Source organism: Ornithorhynchus anatinus, chromosome X3, assembly GCF_004115215.2.
Source record: "Ornithorhynchus anatinus isolate Pmale09 chromosome X3, mOrnAna1.pri.v4, whole genome shotgun sequence".
NCBI classification, from domain to species: domain Eukaryota; kingdom Metazoa; phylum Chordata; class Mammalia; order Monotremata; family Ornithorhynchidae; genus Ornithorhynchus; species Ornithorhynchus anatinus.
In genome coordinates, this window is record NC_041751.1 from 23,223,064 (window position 1) to 23,248,849 (window position 25,786).

At 51.4% G+C, this 25,786-nt stretch overlaps 1 protein-coding gene across 3 annotated transcripts in view; it reads right to left on the bottom strand.

The window, feature by feature from the left end:
* ECPAS (Ecm29 proteasome adaptor and scaffold) overlaps positions 1-25,786 on the bottom strand; it is a 110,774-nt gene that overhangs the window by 44,943 nt on the left and 40,045 nt on the right. For 2 of the 3 annotated variants that reach the window (XM_029053692.2, XM_039910666.1), the window contains 12 exons: positions 24,454-24,570; positions 23,248-23,366; positions 21,949-22,098; positions 16,071-16,233; positions 13,456-13,595; positions 12,347-12,428; positions 11,824-11,943; positions 9,962-10,047; positions 9,631-9,709; positions 2,876-2,925; positions 1,568-1,634; positions 1,233-1,355 (listed from right to left, as the gene is read on the bottom strand). In XM_029053692.2, the coding sequence (XP_028909525.1) occupies positions 1,233-1,355; positions 1,568-1,634; positions 2,876-2,925; positions 9,631-9,709; positions 9,962-10,047; positions 11,824-11,943; positions 12,347-12,428; positions 13,456-13,595; positions 16,071-16,233; positions 21,949-22,098; positions 23,248-23,366; positions 24,454-24,570 (1,296 nt within the window). Of the gene's footprint in view, positions 1-1,232; positions 1,356-1,567; positions 1,635-2,875; positions 2,926-9,630; positions 9,710-9,961; positions 10,048-11,823; positions 11,944-12,346; positions 12,429-13,455; positions 13,596-16,070; positions 16,234-21,172; positions 21,401-21,948; positions 22,099-23,247; positions 23,367-24,453; positions 24,571-25,786 lie in introns of those variants that run through there. The other variant, XM_029053694.2, reaches the window with a different exon arrangement.

Sequence of the window (25,786 nt, forward strand, 5' to 3'; positions counted from 1 at the left end):
TTGGCCATTAACTAGCAGACACCTTCGGGCTAATAAAGGAGGGGCAGCTGTAATACCCACAGGCAGGCCACGAAGCGTCAGCCTCGGTGAGAGAACCCTCCTCAAAAAGCCTGGGCACGTTTGATTTAGTAGGCTGGGCCTCTTGGAGACGCTGGTGCCGAAGCCAGAGTAAAAATCACTTCCTGCCCTTCGGTACGTGCCACTGTGGGCCCCGACAAATAAATCTGCCTTCTTTCTAAAAATGGCAGGCTGCAGGCCGAAATTTTTCATAAAGCAGCGAAGAGGTGCCCACCTATTCTTCCGGCGTTAGCAAAAATAGCTGGGTCGGCCACGACGCCTTTGGCAAATGAAATGAACGTTGGTCCCGGTCACATTTATCAGCATCACCCTTTTCCTCCTGGAATCCCACCCCCTTCTACAACCCCATCACGAGGTTAAGGGAACATAAGCATCTTCCCGCAGCCAGTTTACTCGGGGTTCCCCACTCAACCGATACCCAGGAAAACCAAACTAAAAAAGCAGAAAAATTAAGTACGGTCCGTTCCGTGGATTTTCGGTTGTTGCCTTACTCCTCTGGCACGTCCTGATTACTTTAAATCTGCTTGAGAGACGCGTGTAGGTGATGGTTGGGGTGTTTGTTAAGCCCCTGCTACGTAGCAAGCATTGTCCTAAGTGCCGGGGGAGATACAAGGCAGTCAGGTCTCACAGTCTGAGTTAGGAGAGAGGACAGGCGCTGGATCCCCGTTCTGCAGTTGGGGGAACTGAGGCACAGAGAAGGTAAGTGACTTGCCCAAGATGACAAAGCGGGCAAGGGGCAGGGCCAGAATTAGAATCCGGGTCCTGACTCCCAGGGCCCTTTCCGCTAGGTCATGTCGTCTCTCAGGGCGCACGCACGCGCTCCTTCTTCATTCTAGTGTTCAGGAAAGCGTACGACATTCACAGCACTACAATGTCACTGTTGGAAGGCAAGCAGGCCTCACTAAAAAAGTGACAGATGCCACCGGAAAGACCTACTTCCAAACACTACATTTCCCACCACCATCACCGTCTCACCCCCTAAAATTAAATCCCCGCTGGAGTAGAAAATGAATAAGGAAATAATGTCACTTCCCACGGTGGTAAGTGAAACTGAAAACAGAAAAAACACACGCACGCTGCACCAGGTAGGCACACCGGAATTCAGTTTCGCGAGCCGAGTCTCTTAAAGGGGGCTCGGGTTACTTTAACCTTACCTTTATTAACTTGGAAGCCACCAGAGCCTCCATTAAAGTTCGCTGTGCTCCTTCCAAAGAACTATAAGCACCGACCATCATAGACAAGGCTTCCTGAATAGCTAGTCGAGTGTCGGGCTCTTCCTGCAGAAAGAGAGAAGAAAAATGGCGTCACCCCTAGGGAAAGCACCGAGCTCGTCCTCTACAGTGGAAACGCGCTGCGGGCAGGGCGTGTCTGCCAACTCTGGTGCACCGTCCTCTCCCAAACGCTTACTACAGTGCTCTGCACACACTGAGCGTTCAATAAATACCAGGGATAGGCAGAAAATGCAAGCCTGCCACTTTTGTTCACCTACCTTACATAAAGCATCAAAAAACTGCTGTACAAGAGCTATGTCCTTGGTAAACAAATGAGGCATTCGGCTGGAAGAGGACACAAAGAAAAAAGCGAGTGTAAGAGCGGAAAAATAAAAGATTTCACTTCATTTTGCCTCCAAACGCAACGCAGACCTTTACAGGATATCGGTACTATATTACCCACCTCCCCCATCGAGTAACTATCTGCTTTTTAAGATACCAGTATCCTTACGTATTACTAAACTCAATGCAAAAAGTGCTTTTGCGGACAAACATTTACAAGACAACTCAATATTTCTCACGGCATTCCTGTTAGGTGGATCAGAATTATTGTCGGTGTAGAAGCCGAGGTCCCCGTAGAAAGGACTAGGAAGGGGAAGTGAGAGTAGGAGAGAGAGAGAAGCCCTAAAGCCAGCTAGAAGTGGAGAGGATGAATCAGAAAGGCGGAAGATGATAGGAAACAGGCAGAGGGAATGGATTTGCATAATATCATAGGTTAAAAAAACATAAATCATCGATGCTTCTCTAGTACTACGAGTTGCCAGTCTTAGCAGAATAGCCGATGATTCTTTTGCACTTGAAAAGTAACCATCCAGAATCATGGGACAACTCAGGATCAGTTCTTGCAGGGCTAGCATGGAATTTCTCGTACAGAAGAGTGGTAGAACTGAGAAGACTCTCCGCTGCAAATATTTAATAGTTGCTGACAGAGGACTCCGGCAGCGGCTACTACATTTTCTTCATTTTCCCACTTCCAACAGTGAAAAGCCAAGGAATTAGGGCAAGGAAATAGGAAACCCCCTTGGGAAAGGAACGAGCAAATGAGACCGCCTAAGCTTCTGAAGGACAGGCATCATGTGTTATTTTTCCTCTGCGCAAAAATAGATGCCCCAGTAAATACTTTAATGAATGAAAAATAAACACGCTGGAAAAATCTATAACAGACCACCACTTAGAGGAGCTGGAACTCACGGAATGGGGGGGAGGGACGCCAGTAACGGTCCCAGGCGATATTACCGTTTAACACTTCCACAGAAAAACATTTTGAAAAACCCCAAATGAAACAACTGGGTCTAGCAATTGGTTTTACGACTAGCCTCCGATATGGGCCTATGCTCGCTTGGAATTTGGCGTGAGGGCGACACCCACCCTTCCCCCTCCCCTAGAAAAAAACACCGTTTCCAAAAGCTCCCTACAGCCCGTAGGCCGCCAGACACACATTCTCCATGTGTTCCGTAACATATACCATGCAACTGCCAGCTCCCTTAGACAAGACACAAATAGGAAACACGAAGCAGTTCGCTGACCTGGAAAGCTTTCCAACAGCAGAATATGCCATCGACAGTAGTTTAGGGTCCTGGAAAGTCAAAAAAATAAAATAAGACAATCATTATGAACCAAAACTATCGGCTCAATTGCAACATTCAGTATAGAACTTTCATTTAAAATGTGCGGTTCCATCACATCTTCTCGTTATATCCCGGCTAGACTACTGTGTCAGCCTTCTCTCTGACCTCCCTTCCTCCTCTCTCGCCCCGCTCCGGTCTATTCTTCACTCCGCTGCCCGGCTCATCTTCCCGCAGAAACGATCTGGGCATGTCACTCCCCTTCTTAAACAACTCCAGTGGTTGCCTGTCGACCTCCGCTCCAAACAAAAACTCCTCACTCTAGGCTTCGAGGCTCTCCATCACCTCGCCCCTTCCTACCTCTCCTCCCTTCTCTCTTTCTACCGCCCACCCCGCACGCTCCGCTCCTCTGCCGCCCCCCTCCTCACCGTCCCTCGGTCTCGCCTATCCCGCCGTCGACCCCCGGGGCCACGTCCTCCCGCGGTCCCGGAACGCCCTCCCTCCTCACCTCCGCCAAACTGATTCTCTTTCCCTCTTCAAAACCCTACTTAAAAAACTCACCTCCTCCAAGAGGCCTTCCCAGACTGAGCTCCTCTTCTCCCTCTACTCCCTCTGCCATCCCCCCTTTACCTCTCCGCAGCTTAACCCTCTTTTTCCCCTTTTCCCTCTGCTCCTCCCCCTCTCCCTTCCCATCCCCACAGCACCGTACTCGTCCGCTCAACTGTATGTATTTTCGTTACCCTATTTATTTTGTTAATGAATTGTACATCGCCTCGATTCTATTTAGTTGCCATTGTTTTTACGAGATGTTCTTCCCCTCGACTCTATTTATCGCCACTGTTCTCGTCTGTCCGTCTCCCCCGATTAGACCGTAAGCCCGTCAAACGGCAGGGACCGTCTCTATCTGTTGCCGACTTGTTCATCCCAAGCGCTTAGTACAGTGCTCTGCACATAGTAAGCGCTCAATAAATACTATTGAATGAATGAATTAAAAGATTTTAGAATCTGCGAAGAACGCTCTTCTACTCCTCCCTCGCCATCACCTCCCCTCACCGCGAACTGCCTCCTGAGGCCCCCGGGGCATCCGCCACCTCCCCTGCCCATGCTGACCGCCACAAATACTTGGCTGGCAAAACTGAAATCATAAGGTGTGGGCACCCCAATGTCTTCCCTTCACATCCTCAGCGCCCGACTACTCCCTTCTCGTTTTTCTCCTCCTTGCCAGCTGTGTCTTAAGAGAGGTTCTGGGCCTGGTCTGTGAATGCCTCACCCCCGGCATCTCCTGCCGGCCTCTACTATTATTCCCTGGCACCCGTGCCCTTCGGGCCCCACCTCCACTCTGAGACAGCTCTTCACTCAATCCCTGGACAGTACCGGTCCTATAGCCGCGTCCTCCCCCTCCCCTGTCCTCCATTCTCGCCGCCCCGACCCAAACGGCCGATTCCTATTAATACCGCCTCTCACCTTCCGCCGCTCCACACATCCCCTCCCACCGGACCCGTGACCTTCCCCCTTTCCACGGCTCCGCTCCGCTCCGCTCCGTGGAGCCCTCACTCTTCCTCGCCATCACCGAGACCGGGCTCTCTCCTGACAAACCCTGGCGCTCCCTCCCCTGCGGGCCTCACGGTCTTGCCCTCCCCCGTCCCCCGGGGAAAGGGAGGGACGTAAACCTACTCCTCAGCTCCGAAGTTGTCTCTCCGCTCCATTACACCCCCTCCTTCTCTTCGTCTGAATCCCACGTCATCTGGCTCTACCATCTTCTACGGGTACTAGTCGCTATCATCTTCCGCCTTTCTGATTCATCCTCTCCACTTCTAGCTGGCTTTAGGGCTTCTCTCTCTCTCTCCTACTCTCACTTCCCCTTCCTACTCCTTTCTGCGGGGACCTCGGCTTCTACACCGACAATCCCTTTGACCCCAGGGCGACTCACTTCCGCGCCTTACTCATTTTTGCGGACCTCCGGCCTCGCCCCATTCATGCTACGCCTCAGCGTCTACCCACATTACATTTTATCGTCATTCGATGGTGCCCTCTCCGGTCGAGCTCACCAATTCCGACTGGTATCCAAAGGTGCCAACTCCACCGTCTGAGCTAGACTCCCCAACCGGCTCCCTTCCTGACCGGAAGCTCCTTGTGGGCGGGGAACGTGCCTACCAAATCTGCCGTACTGTACCCTGCCAAGTGCCCAGTCCAGTAAGGGCTCAATAAATAACACCGATCGACTCTCCGTCCCAAACGTCGAACAAGCCCCGAGAGTGTCCGTTCAGGGCTAAAAGGACCCAATAGGAGGCTGTTTGTTCCATTAGCCTGTCTCCTCCCAGTCCCCATTCCCCACATCCCTGCCCATTTTTCACTTCCCACGCCCCAGATGAAAAGTCAGCACTTACGCCACGACCTGATCACAATTTTCTAACCCGCCACATCCTCTACATTCCCCTGCGTTCGCAGGTTAGTCCTCATCCCGCCCCCGCACCGTGATCTCCAGGTTCTGGACCCACTCAACCTGGCCCGGGCCACCCCCACCCCTTCTTGATGAGCTCCCTACCAACCCCTCCCACGATGCTACAGTCTCAGCCCTCGCCAAACTCAACTCCCTAACGACGCTCCTATTCTTTCACTGCCCGTATGCCACCGACCCCCGTGGGCCACCCCAGGTCCAGACACGAGGCTGACGTCAGGACCTCAAATACATTCTCTCCTGCTAAAAGAAGTTCAGCTCTCTTCCCCTCCTCCTTCATCTACTCTCAAAGCACACGACCCAATCCAGCAGCGTGGCTTCGTGGATAGAGATGGGCCTGGGAGGGGGGAGGCCCTGGGGTCTAATCCCTGCGCTGCCACGTCTGCTGTGTGACCTTGGGCCAATCGCTTCACCTCTCTGGGCCTCAGTGACCACATCGGTAAAATGGCGATAAGAGTGGGAGCCCCATAAGGGACGGGGACTGTGTCCAACCTGATTAACTTGTATCTACCCCGCTGCTTAGAACAGTGTTTGGCACCTAGTAAGTGCTTAACAAGTACTATCGTTATTATTATTCCAAACCGGTAACTCTCTTCTGAGTTCCCCAGGGCCTCAACCATTCCCTAACCTCAAGGAGTTGTCAGTCGGTCGATCTTATTTATTGAGCGCTTATTTTCTGTGCAGGGAACCGTACTGAGCACTTGGGAGAAGAGCGCAAAGTAACAGAATTGGTAGACACGGCTCCTGCCCACGATGAGCTCTCGCTATAGAGGGTTTCTAAGAGAAGCCGCTAGGTGTGACCTTCCCCTATTCCCCTCCCTCACCTTCTCACTGCTCAGCTATCCCTCGCCCTCGCCTCCTTTCCGGCTGGATCGCAAGAGGCATCTCCCTCCTGCTCACTGTACCTCTGATCCCATTCCCCCGTCTCCCGAGAACGGATGTCCTCACCCTCCACCCCTCACTCACCTTCAATGTCTCTCTTGCCTCTGCCGTCAAACCCGCTCAGAGACCTCTGAACCCGACATCCCCACCCTCTCCCTTCGACGCTTCTGCTTCAAACTCCTCGAGAGGGAGTCTTATAGATTGCAATCGCGGAGCAAGGGCCCAATAAATATCACCGACTGACTGTTTAGGAAGAGCTGGCCTAGGAGAGATTTAAGGAGGAGCGGCAAGAGAGTTAGAAGAGCCTCGACCACGGAGAGCTCGGCTAAACTCCCAGGCCCTGGCCACACCCCGGCGCGAGCGGGAGAATCTCTGATGATCAGCTGATGTCCTTGCTGTGTTTAACAAAACAGATATTTCTCCAAGCGTCAGCACGGCAGAAGGGTAGAGCTGCTTAAAAATCCTAACTCTATTTCCCCCCCAAATCTACAGCCAGGTGCACTGGGCTACGTGGGCAAAGGTTCTACCACTGGACCACAGTGGTAAATTTATTATTACTATTACGCTTACGGTATTTGTTGAGCGCTTACCGTGCGCCAGGCCCTGGGGTGGAGACAGGCAGATCGGGTTGGACGCAGCCCCCGTCCCAGTCCCCATTTTACAGCTGAGGTAACGGAGGCCCAGAGAAGTGAAGTGACTTGCCCAGGGACACACGCGCTAGCCGAGCGGTGGAGCCTCCCAGTCCCGTGCTCTATCCACTACGCCGTGCTGCGCGTCTACAGTCCTTCGGCACACCTGTTCCCAGTCATCTGAATTTAACTACTTTCTATGTACTGAGGGTAATATCTCTCTCGATATTATACGACGATCACATCTACACATTTCCCAACCCAATTAAGTATTTATAGGTTAAAAACGCCTGGAAACAGTACATCTCCAGCCTTGATCTCTCTCCTCTGCAGTCTCGTATTTCCTCCTGTCTTCGGAGCCTCTCTGCTTGAATTCCCTGTCTGCTAATTCTGTTAACTGTACTCTCCCAAGCGCTTACTACGGAGCCCAGCACACGGTAAGCGCTCAGTAAATACCGCCGACGGATGACGTTCTGCAGACAGACACCTAAAACACGTCCAAAACAGAACTCGTCTCCCCACTCAAACCCTGTCCTCCCCCGATTTTCCCATCACCTTAGACAGTACCACTATCCTCCTTATCTCTCAAGGCCGTAACCTTGGCATTATCCCCGATTCATCGCTCTCATTCAACCCACACATTCAGTGTCACCAAATCCTGTCGGTTCCACCTTCCCAACATCCCTACCACTCAACCTTTCCTCTCCATCCAAACTGCTATCCTATTATTCCAAGCATTTATCCTATCCCCCCCTTGCCTCAGCCTCCCTGCTGAACCCCCTGCCCTCTCCCCACTCCAGTCCATACTTCATTCCGGTGCCCATATCATTTTTCTAAACAACTCTTCGGTTCACGTTTCCCCACTCCCGGAGAACCTCCGGCGGCTGTCCATCCACCTCCGCATCAAGCCGGACTGGATTTAAAGCACTCAACCAACTGGTCTTCTCCCGCTTCTCCATTCTGATTTCCCGTTACAACCCGGCTGAGCCACCGTGCTCTTCTGATGCCGACCTCCCTTGATCTCGTCTACCTCGTCCACGTGCTCCCTCCGGCCTGGAACTCCCTCCCCCTTCACATTTGACCAACCGCCCCTCTCCTTCAGAGCCTTATTCAAATCACACCTCCTCCCAGAGGCCTTCCCCGACTAAGCCCTCATTTCCCCATCTCCCGCTCCCTTCTCCGTCACCCTGGCGTCAGGATCCGTACCCTTTAAGCACGTGACATTCACCCCACCCTCAACCCTACGACACTCATGTACGTATCCGATAGTGATTTTATTTTAACGTCCGCCTCCCCCTCTAGACTCTAAGCTCCTTGTGGGCAGGGAAGGTGTCTACCAACTCTCTCCCGAGCGCTCAATAGAGTGCTCTGCACCCGGTAAGCACTCAAATACGACTGATTAATTGACCGGTTTCGGCAAATATCCTGAAACAAGTGTTTAAGAGTTCAGGCCTCGGTTTTACCCACCACAGCGACCTGGTTCTTGTCCCACCTCCCTGACTGGACCTTCTCGGTTTCATTCGCTGGCTCCTCTTCTTCGGCCTCTCATCCTTTAACTGTCAGTGCCCTGCAAGGCTCTGCCCTGGGCCCTCCGTTCTTCTTGCTCTACAACCGTTCTCGCGGGGAGCTCGTCATCTGCTCACGTGGCTTCAGCTACTACCTCTATGCGGCTGATTCCCCATCCTACCTCTCATCTAACCTGCACTTCTCCATCTCACCTGGCCCCTTGCCCATCTCCAGCTGATGAGATGAGAAACGCTCATCTTCCCTCGTACGCACACAACTCCTCCTCCTGACTTTCCGCCAGCAGTGAGTAGCGTCGTCCCCTCCCCTGGGGCCAGAAGCCTATCGCCTCTCCGACAGCCGTCTCCCTGCCCTCCTCCAAATCTCCCATCCACCAGTTCTTCCTACACGACAGCTCTCAGATCCGCCCCTTCCCTCTCCCGCCAAATCGCTACCGCCTAAAGATATGAGCAGATCTTCTACCGGACTATTCTCTCAGCCCCTCTTCTGGTCTCCTTGCCCCTGGCCTCCAGTCTCTCCAAAATTTATTCTTCATGCTGTTGTACGGTTCGTTTCCCCGATCGACCCACATCTCTCTGCCCCTCAAAACCGGTTCACCACGTCGCTCTGCCACAAGCAAAAACTCTCCAGGTGACTTCGAAGCTCTCCACCAACCCTCCCCACCTCAGAGGCTGGCTATTCCGCAAGCCGCTTTCTTTATTCCTCCCAGGCCAACCTTCCGGCAGCATCTCGCTCTCAACCCTCCCCTCGCTCGTGCCGTCCCGCCTCCCCAACCCCCAAGTTTGGAACCCTCTGCCTCCTCAGACCTTCCCGCATTTAAAATCCTCCCCGTCCAACACGTCTTCCTCGCATCCCAAGTCACGGAAGACTATCAGCCATCTCTAGCACATATATTTAACTTCTACCCATCCTAAGTGTGCTTGTTCAACTGTGCATTCGGTTACTTGATTACTCTAGCAGTCTTTTATTTCCATCTCCCCCATTAGCGCATAAGCTCCCTGTGGGCAGGGAAGGTGTCACTTGCTTGTTCTGTACTTCAAGCGTTTAGCACAGTGTATTCCACCCACTGGAACTCAGTAAATGCTATTTCTACCACTAAAGGGAAAAAATGACATTTAACTACAGCATCCGATGACTAAAAATAGTCACTAGCAAAAATAATGCCTTTAAGGAGGTCAAAACTAGCGAGAAACATAAAGATCCAAAAAGGCTTTTTGACTCACCTCTTTATATTCATTAATCAGCTTTGTGAGGCCATTTAAAAGCATTGGCCCGAGTGGCTTAATCTTAACTTCTGGACATCTGGAATGAAATAATGAAACATATAAATGTCACAGTTCACTCTTCCTATCACACTCCCTACTATCACAAATCCAAAAAGCCAGTTAGAAAATTGAGTGTGATGAGACCCCAATTTCTTTCCCCCACCCCAATAAAACTAAGCAAAAGATCGTCCTAAGTATGGAGGGGTAAACTGAATGCACCTTTTCCTACACAGACCACTGGTATGCAAAAACAAAACAAAGCTATGCAGCTCGAGGTCAAGAAACTTACACTATACAGATGTGGTGCACAAACTGCAAGGAGAGTGTTCTCAATTTTGCATTTGTATTTACACCAAAGAGTCCGTCGTACACCACCTGCGAGAAAGGAAAAACCAGAAACATCAGCTTTCATTTTGAGCATCGGTCTCCCCGCAGCATCTGAGAAGGTTTTTGTCATTTTGACTCGGGCGGTAGAGCAGGACAGTCATCCCAGAGCTCCGTTCCCCCGAGTTCTCCTACCCCTACATTGTTCCCACTGCTTCTAGAAGTTAGACATAACCGCTCAGAGAGAAATGGAAAGCGCAGCTGTCGGCCTGCAGCGACTGGCTTGATCTTGGGGTCTACACCGTAAGCTACTCAGTGGCAATTAACACCGCTGTCGGGCTGCTCTCTGGGTGAAGAGCTGCTTCATCGCTGGTCGTCGGTTTAAGAATACGAGCCGTATCACATTAACCCGTGAAATGGAAGCCTGTCGTGCTTTTCATCCAAAATCCCCAACTTAGCTCCCACTTTACCGGAGTGACCAGTAAAAGTCGTCTCCATCTGGCCTCGGATATCGCCCGTCACGTGTGCATCGTTCTCTCTCAGACTGTAAATCGATCCTATTTATTGAGCGCTTACGGGGCGCGGCTCGCTGCGCTAAGTGCTCGGCAGAGTACACCGTAACGCAGGCACATTCCTCGCCCACAGTGACCGTACAGTCCGGAGGGGGGAGGCGAACACTGCGATCCATTACCGACGTGAGCACGAACGCTGTGGGGCTGAGGGTGGGGTGAATAAAGGGGATGAATCCAAGGGCAACGCAGAAGAGAGGGAGAAGGAGAAACGAGGGCTTAGTCGGGGGGGAAGGCTTCTGGGAGATGCCTTGAATAAGGCTTCCAAGATGGGAGGGTTACCATCCCTTGGATACGAAGGAAGAGGGGGTTCCAGGCCAGGGGCGGGACACTGACACACAGGTCAGCGGCAAGACACATGAGACTGAGGTTCAGTTGAGTAGGGTGGCGTTAGAGGAGCGAAGCGAACGCGCTGGGTTGTAGGAAACCAGTGAGGTGAGATAGGAGGGGTCAACGTGATTGAGGGCTTTAAAGCCGCTGGTAAGGAGGTCCTGTTCGACGAGGAGGTAGAGGGGCAAGCAACTGGAGGGAGGTCCTAGAAGAGCGGGCAAACACGTGGACTGAACCTTTTTTGGTTCGAAAAGTGTTCCTCAGAACTCTCAGAGGGCACAGCATATTTTCTGACTAATGCCCAGCGTATCGAGGGTGCGGGACATTAAAGACACTCAAACCTGCTCTTCCTAAGGATGGGCACTCTTAGATAAGACCTGCGGAAATAGAGTTTAAATATCGGCGGTTCTGGCCCAGAAAACATTTATATGGACAGGAAAAATGTTCCCTGTCTCCCCCCCCTTCTAGACTGGGAGCTCGTTGTGGGCAGGGAAGGTCACTGTTTATCGCTGTACTGTACTTTCCCAAGCGCTTAGGACAGTGCTCTGCACCCAGTAAGCACTCAGTAAATACGACCGAATGAATGAAAGGACTAAAGAATTCACTTCTGGGTTTCAAAATGAACACAATGGTGTCCAGAAGAAACATTTCACTTTGGGCCATGGACAGCAGGATAATTCCCAAGGGCTTCCACCCACGTCGGGCGATAAGAGTGTACCCCGACAGCAAAATTTCTGCACAACTTTATGGCAGCTACGGATGTCCTAGGGCTCCCTTTCTCAATCCTCCGTTTTCTGCTGCGGCGTGGAGGGGAGGCAGACGGCTCCACCCCATCCTCGGACGGCCACTTCCAGATGCCTATTTTTTAATTAACGAGAAAATTTACAACGTTGTCCACGTGCCATTTTCTTGGGCGAGAGCTCGTTACCTGAATGTTAGCCGGAAAGGTTTCTGCCGCTTGTCTAGAACGCAGAAGATGAGGAACAATCTTTAATTTAACCCGGGTGCTGACTGGATCCCGTTTCAGTTCTGGTTTCAGAATAGCTCCCTGACAAGAGAGACACGGAGTTAGGAAGAGAACATTTTCTCAATATGACTATTATCTGAGACAGTCATTACTCTAGAGGGAAACATGGCTAGAGTAAACACTAAACTCCAGCTATAACTACACTAAAAACTCATTTCTGTGCTTTTGAAATCTCTTTTGACCCTGATTTTTCTGTAGCCAAATAAGTTTCCCATTAGCATGTTCAGAAAACACCAGGCGCACCACAAATCAGATTGCTCGGAGGTAAAATTAAAAATTCCCCATAGGCCTAACTTGGACTTAAACACCGGGGTTATTTCCTCTAGCCTTGACCCAAATAGGGAGAAAAGAGAAATGAAAATTTTAAGTGGATTAAACAAAATGCATTTATAAGAGGAAAGGTCACAGCTATAATAAAACTTACCTCCTTAGTCTTTAGTGGTATATCCCCAAGGTACACTTTGTACATCTTGTTAATGATTGCAGGATTATTCCAGTCGATCACGCTAAGGAATGTTGGAACGCAAGTTAAAATTGATCTTTACTACCCAGTTTAACATTTTATAAATGCCAAGCCCATTACTAAAGAACTACGCTCTGAAAAAAATCAGAGGATAAGACAATTAGTTTGCAGTTAAAAAAAAAAATGTATCCATGAGAAGTACACTTTAATTCTCAGCAACAGGTAAAGAATTTAATTAACCAAAATCCTCTTGCATTTACTTGGGGCTCTACTTCTGTTTGAGCCAAAAGGTTCGCGAGGCTTTTAAGAATTGGCTTATTACATTTCTATAATCCTCCGTCCCTAACCTGCCGCCCAAGGCGTCCCTGCTGGTTGAGGGGACCGTTTCCGTCTCTGCTAAGTCTCGGCACCTATGGAGCTCTCCGTAATTCACGTATTTCCATCAATGCCTGTCTCCCCCTCTAGACTGTAAGCTCCTCGAGGGGAGGGACCGTTCCTACCGACTCCGTGACACTGCACTCTCTCAGGCGCTCGGGACGGTGCTCCGCCCAGGGCAAGTGCTCAAAAATTACCACGGATCGATTGCTGTCACTCCAAGACAACGGGGAGCTGAATAAAGGCAGGCACCAGAACCCCAAAAGTTACGCCATTTGGCGCAACGCGGGCCATCATTTTTCCACAGTTATCGAGTGCCTGTGTGGCAGGGCATTTGGGCACGTACGTGGGAAGAAAAACCTCAGAGTTGAGCAGCTAGATTTTAGACGGTACCCCACGGCAGGCTCCTTCACCAACCAGACTGTTAGAAAACTGTACCACTTAAAACACAGAACAGAAGTGGTTCGAGGCAGTCTCTGAGAGGGCAAAACGCAACACATTCAAAAAAAATTCAGCGTTTTACTACACAGCCAACAAAATTCACGGAAACGAGCACACTACGGCATTCGCGTGTTTACTTTCCAGTGGGCATTTGACAGGGGCCTAAAATAAATACGTTACTGTACTCAGGAGCCTCTCGGGAGTCCAGTGCTTCCTCAGAGAAATCATTCAGACGCATATTCGTCGGCCTTTACCTCTGTTTGCTCTTCAGCTCCAGGTCGGCAGCCGTGGCCACGCTGTGTCGCGTATCACTGGAGGCGATCACTAGGTGTATGACAGCTTCGAGTTCGGGCACCTGCTCGGCTTCTATAAATTTCACTATGCCCAATTTGCACTGTTGACCAATAAAAAAAGATAAAATTTTAAAAAGTCGGCACACACGGGAGATAGAGACTAAAGGAAATCGATGCGCCCTCAAATCCAGAACTCAGAGTGCTTGGGAGGGCAGCTTTCCCGAGTCTTAACTGCCACGTTCGGATCGAGTGCGGATTCGCTTCGTTCACCACTGCCAGAACGGGTCGTCATTCTGAGCGCGCACGCTACTGGGCTTGGTTTCTGTTCATTCGACGGCACGGAGAGTAAAATAAAGCCAAAGACACAGTCCCTGCCCTCGGGAATCTGAATCCCCTGGGACGATGAGACCTTCGAGTTGAAAGGAGCGAGGACGATTCAGGTGAGGGGTCTTGGGAAGGGTCTCCCCTCCCAACACGGCTCAACCCAGGGCGCCACCCACTCCTCCCGGCTTTGCAGGTGTGTTTGGGAGTAAAGGAGAGCTACCGTCCGTTCCGCTGGGACCCTGCCTCGGGCAACTGCTCTGGCCCTGGGGCTACTGAGCATTAGGGGAGGCAGGCGAGGACCGCTGTAGCAGCGACGACGTTGTCGTCGTCTCAGCGTCCGCTCGGGCTCAGACCGCTGCAGCCCAGCCCAACCTCTCCTGGCACAATCCCCGGCCCCAAACCTGTTGAGCAATACCACAGCGTCAGGCCTCCCTCGCCTCATATCCCTCGGCATCTACCTCCCCGCCCCGGCCTCCCCCATTATCTTCCTCCACTGGCCTGGGTCTGAAGGGATTTCGCCAAGAAACCACTCAGCCTCGCTGGACAGATGCTTCGCTTCTTTATCTGTCAGTCGATCGTATTCACTGAGCGCTTACTCTGTGCAGAGCACTGTACTAAGCGCTTGGGAGAGTACGATACACCCAAGGACAGACACATTCCCCGCCCACGACGAGCTTACGGTCTACAGTCTGTCTGTCGGCTGGTCCGCTTGGCTTTAAAGGGGCAGACGGAGCTTGGGAAGCCGGGAGATTTGCAGCAGTTACGACGGAGGGTGATCAACGAGGGACTGCGGATTACTTTTACGAACTACAGATTTCTTTAAAACGCGATGCGTTTTAGGTAGCTCGCCGTTAGGTACGCTGTATAACTATAATTCGAGTGGCTTAAGTGCTTACTAGGTGTCAAGAATTGTGCTAACCCCGGGGGTAGAAACAGAATAATCACAACAGATTCCATCCCTATCCCACCCGGAGCTCACCACAGTTTTATGCGCTGTGTTTTTAAACTGAGGTCAACGCCTTTACTATTTACAATATAAATCCACTAACACAGCTGCATTATGCCTCTAAAATGGATTGACTACCCAATTCCAGGCAACTGGCCTTGGCTCAGCTTCTACAGCACTGCTACTAGAGGGAAACCGGTTTCGACTTATGTTGCGTGTTACACTTTTCAGGAACCGACAACCGCGACTTAAGTCCAAACTTCCCGCCTAACCGTCCTCCGAATCAACCCTCCATTAAATGTGCACGGGGTAGGTATTCGACGTCCACGTTTGCCGGCTCTTGGCCTAGCAAACGTTGCTTTTAGTCTTCAGCGGAGTATTCAGAGCGCTAAGTCATCTCAGAAGAGAAGGTTAAACCCTCATTACTCCGTTTCAAAACAAAACGCATCTCCCTTTCTCACCTAACCTGGTCTCAGAAGTCTGGTCAGAGCGAGGCACAAGGAGGTGGCTTTTTTTGGTGAGGGGAAAACTGGCACCCTCACAAACACACTCAGAATGGCCAAATGCGTCAACCTCTACAGTAGGCCATCTTACGGCACGGAGGAACTGAGGAAACTTCTGAATTTTAGTGCACGCTGTCTGATTTTTAGTCACCTAAGTTTTTCTAAAGGTAATAATAATAGTGGTCTTTATCAAACACTTACCCCGTGCCAAGCCCTGGGGGTAGAAACAAGATATGGGGCTGTACGCAGACCCTGTCCCACGTGAGGCTCACAGTCGAAGGGAATCCCCGTTTTACGGAAGAGAGAAATGAGGCACGAGGTCACGGAGCCGGCAAGTACTCGGCAGAGCCGAGGTTAGAACCTAGCTAGTCCCCCCGACTTCCAGGGTCCGTGCTCTCTCCCCACTAGGCCACGTTTCATTGTGCCATGGTTCTTTCCAAAAAAAATAAAATCGAATAAAATGCCTACTGACCATTTTTAAATCCCGAGGACAAACTTCAAGGGAAACAGTAACCAACTTCTGCATTCTGAAAGGCCCACGGTATTTGCAAACAAAAGGAAGAGAAACGAAATAAAGCCCAGTTACTCCTTAGGGGGAGACCTGCCTCTCTCCGTTTGAAACACACTGTTTCACAAAGCCGCGAGGCGTCCCTCCTCACCCTGGCTTAGCTCTTTTAGGAGTCGCTGCCAGAAAGGAGTAGGCAGAGCCCATCCAAGCAACTCACACCCGTCCTCCGTCCTCCGAACAGGACAGGCCCCTCAAAGACCCCCACCCCCGCCTCGGCCCATGCGATTCGCAGTACCTGCTCCAGCTGTTCCGGTGTCCACGGACTATCTCCAATAACCCGCTTCGCCGCATAAAGGCTCATCCCCGGAGGAGGCTGAGGGATCCCCACAGCACTAGTAGAAGCAGAGCCTTGCGTTGAGGGCGTGTTTTGGCGAGTCTGGGATTCATTCAACACATAACTGAAAAGGAAAATACATTTTCAGGTCTTCGGTTGGCGGGGAGAAAGATCTGGTCACGAAGAAGAACTACACACCAGATGAGCATACGCGAGACGAGACCTGCTGTAGCAAACAAGGGTTACTTACCACAACCCAATTTCACCAAAGGTGTGTAAACACGGTAGCCACTCCTGAATACCTCTCGTCAAACTCGGAGGGGCCGCGTCCTAGAAGAGCAGGGCAGCTTGACCCGGACAAAGGTCAAGCACCATCTCCCAGTGACACTAGGGAGGCCAGCCCCTTCCCTAGCCAGCTAAAGCCTGCCAAAGACAGCCCAGTGTGCGTGGGGGCGGGGGGCGGGGGGCGGGAGGGCCGGGGCAGGAAGGCGGGTGTGATCGCCTGGCACGCGTACGTACCCCCGGAGGACTCGGGTTCCAGTGAGCAACCCTCGTTCCTCCTAAGGTGGATACGGAGCACCCCAGGTAATCACGCGGGTCGGTCTCAATCACGGAGTTGGGAATCAAGACGCCGAAAGGGGAGTCGGGGAAGGAACGCGCCGCGGCAGGTCTCCGACCTAGAGGCCGCGGCTAGACGGTAGCGGTTGACCAAGGTGGGCGGGGAGGGCTACGCGGCCGGTCTCCCGGAGGGAACGTCTCGGGCCCGCCGCGGCAACCGCCGGTCCTCCCGCCGAGCGGGCCGAGGGAGAGTTCGTTGGAGGCCCCGTTCGGCACCCTGAAGGAACAGAGCGGAGTCGGCCGAGCCGGTCGCTTCGGCGGGGTCTGTTTCGAGACGGCCTGTCCCGGGGAAGCGGGATCCCGGGAAATAAGCAGCTGCGTGTCCATCCTTCCGGTTAGTTCCTTAAGCATCTAAGAAGGGTGGGCGGGAGGCCCCCAACTGCAACTGTGCACTGGGGAAGGACGTGAGCAGCCTCATCCCCGAGGGATCCGGAAACCGAAGACCGCTTCGGGAAGGGAGCCCGGAGGAGATGCGTACGGAGAATGACCTCGTCTCTTGGAAGAGTCCGGTGAAGGGAAGGAGCGGGGAAGAGGGACGGGAGAATCGACGGTCGGCATTTAGAGTTCCCGGACACGGCGGGTCGAGAGGACGGCCTCCAGAAATCCCCTCCCCCAGTGAGAGGAACGAGACCAAGGTCGCGCACGACGGGTGACTTGATCGGTCAGCTCGATGTGACGGGTAAACCGAGTCCAACCGGGCCTCTCGGGAGCCATCTGACCAGAGGAGAACTTTCTAGGCCAACCCCGCAGAGGAACGTGAAAAATGGCGACGGTCACCCCGGGTACCTCGACTGAGGCCGCTCTGAGGTTACGGAGTCCCAGGTGGCTCGGGTCGACGGCCCCGTTTGAGCACTCCCCTCTGAGCGAGCACCACTGAGAGAAATCCACTCCCGAGAACGAGCCGACCGATTACCTGCTTTTCTGGCCGCCGGCCAGGTGCTGGACGTACACGTTCAGGCACGCCCGACCTGGCCATCTCTGCTTACTCACAAGCCAGGTCGCCACCGTGAGCCTCCGGGGGTCACGCTGAACTAACCGGTCCCCGGGCCCGTCCTACGGGAGCAGGCGTGGACTGTGACCGAGAAGGATCAGGTCTTCTACGGAGGGCTAGTAAATCAGAGGAAGCCATTCCTCTCTGGGCCAGATGGGGCCAGCAGAGTCGACCTCTTTCCTCGGTCTCTCAGTTTCACAAGTACCTCGGCCGCAAGAGGAAGCAAAAGGAAGGTGCGCCCACGTTCTCCTCCTCCACTCCGAGGCTATCCCAACGTACGGCATCCTCAGGCGGACGCCAGGGGCCTCTCTGTTCCTGCAAGTCCGTCACAATCACCAGTAGCACCGATCAGCCCGGGCCCGGGAGTCAGAAAGACGCGGGTTCTGATTCCGGCTCCGCCACTTGTCTGCCGTGTGACCCTGGGCCGGTCGCTTGGCTCCTCTGGGCCTCGGTTCCCTCATCTGGGAAACGGGGATTAAGACCGTGAGCCCCGTGTGGGACGGGGACCGTGTCCAACCTGATTTACTTGGCTCCACCCCGGCGGTCGGCAGAGTGCCTGGCCCAGAGTAAGCACTTGAATACCACAGTCACTGGGCACCTAGGGGTAGAACGTCATACCAGGTACGGTTCAAGAGAGGAGTCCTGCTCTTCTCAATCATTCAATCGTATTTACTGAGCGCTTACTGTGTGCAGAGCACTGTACTAAGCGCTTCGACGGTACGATACGGCGACAGAGACGATCCCTGCCCGCGGCGGGTTCACAGTCTAGAGCGCGTAGTAAGCGCTTCACAAATGCCATCGTTATCATTATGCTCTTCGGAAGCTTCTAATCTAAATGGGGAAGACGGACAGATAGACGAACATTTTGATAGCCTGAAGGCGCAGGAGAGTAGACAGACAAAACAAACCGGTGGATTAAACAAATCGAGAGCAAACAAATAGGCAAACAAGCGAGGGCGTGGGGGGGCTGAGTCGGAAGGACATTCCAAGCGGGGAAAGGGCAGCGTCTAAGAGGTGGGGAGCGTTGAGAGGAGAGAGTAGTCAGGAGGCGAGCTTGGGTGGAGTGAAAAGCATGAGCAGGAGAAGCCCCTCGGCAATAAAGGGAGACCGCCCGGAATCTCTCTATCACTACGCAGAGGTCCTTTCCACTGTTCCACGTTCGCTATTCAAATCCTCGAATTACAACGCCGGTCATCAACCCCCTGATTTTTTGAGGGCCTGGACAAAATGAGCGAGACCCAGGGCCCCCGTTCCATTTACACGCTACGGCCCCGTTTGGAAGCAAAGCCTGGGTTTCCCGTAGTGCTCCAACTGGGCTCTCCATCTAAAGAAAACAGACCGGCCAGAGGTTCAGCGGGATGAGGCTTGGAGTTCAGGAGCCAAAAACTCAGGTCTGGCTACCGGGGCCCAGAGAACTGGTCCTTTCCCGGGAAGTTGGCGAGGCACTAAGATGCTCTTGGGGCTCCTGCAGGGCTGGGGCATTCGGCAGGCCAGGCTTCCTGCCTCTTCCTCCCTTACCGACGGGAGCAGACAGCCGGCGGGCTCAGACCACTCACTGGCCTTGGTTGGGCGGTCGGGTCCTGCAGAATGGCAGAAGAAGGGGTACCTCCTTCCGGGTCTCCGAGCAGCAGCTTGACCACTCGCTATGGCTTACTCCACTTTCGAAATGAAATCCGGAGACTCGAAGGACGAGAAGAACCTTCTTCATCCGGGGAAATCTTCCTCCCGGAAAATCGGCCTCTTCCTAAGGGCTGGTTTTTCGCTTCCAGGGGTGGCGGGCCCCCACAGGACCGGGGTAGGACGGCACTAGTGGACACGGGCATCTGACGCCTAGCAATCCATCAGCCGACCGACCCAGGGTACCGAGCGCTTACTGCGTGCGGGGCGCCGTACTGAGCACCTGCGCACGCCCGCTGGTGTGGACGGACACGATCCCGGCCCTCCCAGAGCTTACGATCCAGCGGAGTTTGAGGTAGCTGACAAACGATAGGCCGGAGCCTGGCCTGTCGGTGAACGCCACTACTCGCTGAGCGGACATCTTCGGCACCTTGGTCAGTTTTACGACGTCACGCCAGGGTACTGTTCATCTGGCACAGGCGGGTCCCCACTTGCTCGGGTTCAGTTTCCCCCGGACTGTCGGGCCTCTCGGACTGCGCCGTCAGCAAGTCTCCCTGGGATTCCCCAGGGGGACGAAGAGCGTCGGGCTGCAGGAGAACTGGATTCCCCCATCGCGGTAGCCGATCTCTCCCCGGGCCAAAGCCACCAGGACGGTCTCTGAAAACGGAGTTCGCCGAGTCCGCGGCGAGTCCGAGGAGACGTTGGCGAGAGACTGGGCGAAAATCCTTTTTTTAATAGTATTCTGACTATTGCTACTTGTCTGAAATTATTTTTATCAGGCCTGAGGTAGAGGGGAAAACAAAGGTGGGGGAATAAAGGGGGATGAGCTGGGGCTCCTCCTCCTCTTGAGGGGGGGAATGCCACCAAAAAAACATTTTTTTTAATCAAGCCTCCTTCCCTCTGTTCGTGCCCATTTCGGACGAGGATCCGTGTGACGACGACGACGTCGTTACCCAGAGAGGGGGCAGAACGGCCAGCGACCAAACCTGAACCACTTAGTGGTTGCGGAAGAGAGGCCCGTCAGCACACTCTCAGCGGCTCGTGACCACGTCGTCACAGCTCCCGGAGAATGGGGTTTTCCGGTTTCTATTGAAAATGAACTGCCCCCCGCTCCCGGAGGGCCTGCCGCGAGCCCCGGCTCCCGACGGCCAGGGGCTCGCCTGCTTTCCCCCGGCTGCGCTGACCAAATGGATCTCGGGGAGGAGGGGGAGAGGGTTTAAGAAGGAGGCCGTGGTAGGGGAAGGAGTCCCAAATGGGAGACCGGCGTCCACCACTAGAGCCCTGCGGTGCCATGCAGCGGAGAAGTAAGAAGATTATGACTGCCTCACCCGGGCGGCGGGGGCGGGGGGGGGCCTGCAAGTTGCACCCTGCCGGGATGAAAAGCAAGAACCCCCCCCCCCCCGCTAGCCGTAAGGGACCCTTCTGCCTGTCCCCTGGAGGGGAAAGTGGTGTGGGGGGGCACGGGGGCGAAACACCAAAATGCTCCAATACGCAGGGAGGGACGATAATCCTCTCCCTGGCCGCCCGGGATGGGAGAGAGAGGGCTAGCCCAGGCAGACCGGAGAGAAGGACAGCTTCCCCCTGGTGGGTGAGACTTCAAGCCAGGGAACTCCTCGCCAAGCCAGGCCCTCACCGGACACGGGGCGGCTCGGGTGGGAAGGGAGGGCGCGGGCGGAAAAGAGAGAATCCAACGACCAAAACAAAAAAGGCAGCATGAAGCTGGGGGCTGAAGCCCTAGCAGGCTGGGGGAGGGATGGCCTAACTCAGTCGTGCCCCTGGGCGGGTGGGGAGGGGGAGAGCGTACGACTCTCCCCCCGGCCCAATCCAAACAGCTCACCTGGAGGAGAGTCCTGAAGGTCTTCTCTGCAAGGCGTCAGGAAGGGAACTGGATAGGGAAGGGGCTGGCCTTCCTAAAACCATGGGAGTGGCGAAGCCTGACTTCATCCTGGGTCAAGCTGCCTGCTCTCCTGGGAGGCAGCCTCTTCAAGTTTTACAAGACCAAATCCAGAGGGTATCCAGGAGCGGCTTCCAAAGTGATCATCTGGCGTGTCCCTTGTCCACTTTTGGACTTAAATTACATAACATTTCCTTTCCTCCACAATGGCTTTTTTCTTGAAGATATAAAAAAATGTTAAAAGGGAAGATATATCTGAAATCAGCGCGGGGGTCGGGGGGGGAGTTGGGTCATCAGGTTCTTACCTTTCACGAAACATCGTACATTATGAACACGAAATGCACTTTAACCCTAGCTAGCGTCATTTCTGAGAGACGACAGAGACGGGCAGATTTTAACGGAGTCTCTTTACTACTTTTAAGTCAATGAAGCCAGGTTCCGCAAATGTGTGCGATGAGAGAGATGCGAGTTACGTGATCACAGAATTACTCATTACAGTAGAATTCAACTCATTTGCACATCTGACTCCTTAAACCCAGCGCCGGGCGAGTTAGTATCGACAGAATTTTTAACGGGTAGGAATGCACAACTTTCTTTGAGCAGAACTAGACTTCATTAATTTAAACCTGCATTAAAAGTATCGAACTAAAATTAACCAAGGATTCATTTCCGGAAAAATAATAATAATAATAAAAAGACACCATGAATTTTCCACTTACCCATAAGGCATCAGAAGGACATCTAACATGAAGTCCAAAAGCAGCTGTACAGTCTTTGGTTTCTCAGCAAGATTAAATGGAGTAGCTGCTTTTGATGGTTCAACAGGGTATTTCATGTGAAAAAGGGTTGGTATTAGAAGATGCATTAGGCTGAAAAAACAATTTTTGTTTACTGCAACAATTTAAAAAAACACATTTTGATACTTAGCATATAACAGACAAACGGAAGAGACGTAACAACAAGGGAATCGCGAGAACATTTTCGATGAAAAAAAACCCTCTCACTCACGGAATCACACTTAAACGGGCAACTTTCTTCTGAAACCCAGAAAATTCTAGAGTTGGTATGTAGCTGCTGTGATTCAATACGAAAATTCAAACTACGCAGCCAGAGGAAGTCTCGGAAGGCCACGCTTTCCACTTTGACAACCCCTTGGCACGGACACGAGAATTTTTTTATTTTTTTTTAAACCGTCCTCGGGTGCTTCTTTGAAGAACCCAGAACGGGACCACCCTGAGTTTAGAGTTGTCTAGAGAGAAATAACTATTAAATATTCCATCTTGTGATTTTAACTGGGAGCAGCAAGAGTGATCGGATTTAATTTTAAAAAATAAATTCAGGCTCATTTACTGTTTAATAGTGTGACTCTAACATATAGGATGCTTGAAACTAATCTTTATCATTTATTTACTTATTAGATTTATCCATTTTTCCGTCCTGGAGCTCATGGTAAGGACAGTCCATCTAAACATAAGTTATTGTAAAATCCTCTGACGGTAGTACAAACAGATACCAATAACTTTAAACAAAAATTAACACTAGCTGCTGATTGTCTGCATTATTTTCATACCCACGGTCTGAATTTATTTACTTTCAAAAGTGTTGATTAAGAGTGCTTTCAGCTACTACCAAAAATGAAGACGTGCTACCAGATAAAGTTTCGTTTGGGGTTTTAAAATGCCACCAAGGGTTTTCCCTCTTAAAGAGCCGTTCTCCGAGGGATTTCGCATTTTGACCAAACGCATCAGGCTGCATAACTTTTAGCAGTCAGGGAAATCAGTAGATTTCAAAGGATTTGTTAACACCACAAATCGCCTGAGAAGGATTCCGGTAGGTGACCTGAGCATTCAACGTTTTAATAACGATTCTAGCAACCCCGGCATTTGGGGGAACAGGGTTTACCCGCCACAAAATCATGTTGCAACTGACAGCCCTGCATATTTAGTGCTTGCATACGTGAAAATTACGAATTTAGGTCTCATTTTCCGCCACACAAAAGTAAATTAAGGAAACCATACCTATCCTGCTGGGGCTGAGGCTTTCCCTCCATTGCAGTAAGAAGCGTAGGGGCTAGTTCACATTGTTTTTCCACCGGTAAACGAGGATAGCCCATCTTAACATAAATTATAGTAAAATTCTACAACAGTAGGAGAGAGAGAAATTGTAATCAAGGAAATGCCTTAAGCTATCAAAGCCCATCATCTGCTCAACTATTACCCATCGTAAGATATTATGAAATGTGAAGCACTTAGCTACTCCTTTCTGGAGGTTTCACTTTCACCATTACAAGCTCAAAGGGCAGAACTGCTCATCTACCACGGTATCCCAATGTAGAAAACTCGAAAGGCATTTGGCGGAGAGGAACGGCAAATACAGCTGACTTTATCCATCGGGTGACATTGGACAAGATGGCAGTTGCTGTCACACCCAGAATTAACAAATGAACAGGAGTCATTAATGAACTAGACTCTCTAAGACTGCTGTTTGGGGGGGGAAACCCACCAAAAAAAACCCCGGCAGTTCTGTCATTGTGGGGACTGAGAGTCCCTGGTATCCTGAAAGATTTCAGTCAGCTTCCAGTCTGTTTAGGGACCGGAATCATTTGTTTGAAAGTTCTGTGGTGCTTAGAACTTCCTGGAAAAGAAGCTACAAGTTATTTTAAAGGGGCAAAATGGGCCACTAGTTTTAGGGCATAGCTCTTTTTCACATACATATTCTTCACGATCAAATATTGTAAATAGAAAACCGCAATTTGAGCTGAATCCAAACAGCAATACGCTTGCCGCGCCTCCAAAAAAAATTACCGTATCAAGTACGGGACACAACTGGCGGAACATTAAATTTCACAAACATCCCATTCCAAGTCATTTCTATTTCTGCCTTTCCCTTTGTGGCCCCTCTCCTTTTCCTCTATTCAGTCTCTCCCCCTATTTCCTTTTAGTGAAAAACACATTCTTTGTCTATAGGGTAATACGTTGCCTCCCTCCTGGTGACCTTGATATTCCCTTTCCATCTTGTCTCACTCCACTAGTTCCCCAGACCTCTACGAGGGAACGTTCCCCCTAGGTAGGCATATCATTAATATTTAATGCAATACTTCAAAAGAAGGATGCCTGTCCAACCTGATCATAATTCTAGGATTTTTCAGTTCACTCTGCTGGTGGCACTCAAAGGGTAAGAACATTGCTTTACCCTCCAGCAAATATTCTGTGAAATCCACTCACCGTGACAAAGGAAACTGCGGCAGGATCCTGGTACTGAACCAGGAGAGTCTCGACTGGAAGCTGTATTTTTGGACGGCTTTTTATCCGCTTATTCAGGTGAACCAACAGCTCCATGACCTGGAAGACAGAGAAGAGTTAACGTCTCAAGTAGTTCTAGAGTGTCTCCTGAAACTCCGCGATTGAGAAATCGGTTAGTTTTCTCTTAACCAAATCAATCAATGGTATTCAGTGAGCATTCGCTGTGTGGAGAGCACCGTACCGAGCGCTCAGGGGAGTGCGACGGAACAGAGTTGGTGGACACGTTCCCTGACTGTAACGAATTTACAGCCTGAACTGTAAAGTTTACTACAAAGGACTGGGTGGATATCTTATTATGCCATAATATTAAGTTCCTTTCACATTTAGACTTATGCAGTACTGATGCAGAGGACCAGGGGAGAAGCAGCGTGGCCAAGTGGAAAATGCTGGGGCCTGGGAGTCAGGGGGATCTAGGTTCTAACCCCGGCAACACGACAGGGTCAGGAGAGACAGGGGAGGGGGGAAGAAAATTAAGACGTACACCACGCACCACTTAATTATCCTAGAGCGACGTGGAACGAGCACCCTGCGATAGTAACTATTCTGGTTAGAGAAGTATTCTCGTTTAAGCAGATAGTCTGCATATAAACCTGGGATCTTACAAAGGAAGAATTTACCTCACACCAATCTGCCTTCTAAAAAGATCTCACCAAAAACGTTTTAGCCAAGTTGCCAACCAACGCACTCCATTTTTCACTCAGGATCTGTCAACAATCTTTATCTCTTCTAACATTTTCCAGAATCGGCAGCTTAAACTCTAGAGTAATTTAGGATACCAGTTTATTGAAGACATGGCAACCTGGCCGTGTCAAAACATGTTGCTACCCAAACCATATGGAGTCTGGCAACAGAGAATCTGCTGCAAAGCATATGGAATGAGTTTATAAGGGGATAGAAAGTTGACACGTCCACCAGAATCTTGCTGGAAAAGGCATAATCTGAGCCAGAAGAATTCAAACTTGGCTGTTGCTCGCAAGAGAGTACGATTTCCCTAGCCAATGTGAAGGGGGACATTTGAATTAGTCTAGCAAAACAAGTATAAAAACGGAATCACGTGCCTTGTCCCACAGGAAGTTCACCAAGAGTAAACCAGATACAAATCATTCTTTAGAAGTCAATCTTTATCCTTCACTAACTAGCTGTTCGCCCAGAACAGTTTTTTAAAAAGATCTGCACACAAAAACTACAGAAAAGGGAAATAAATATATCGAGGAAGACTGTGAAAAATAGTTCGCAACAGGGCCCGGCTAGACTC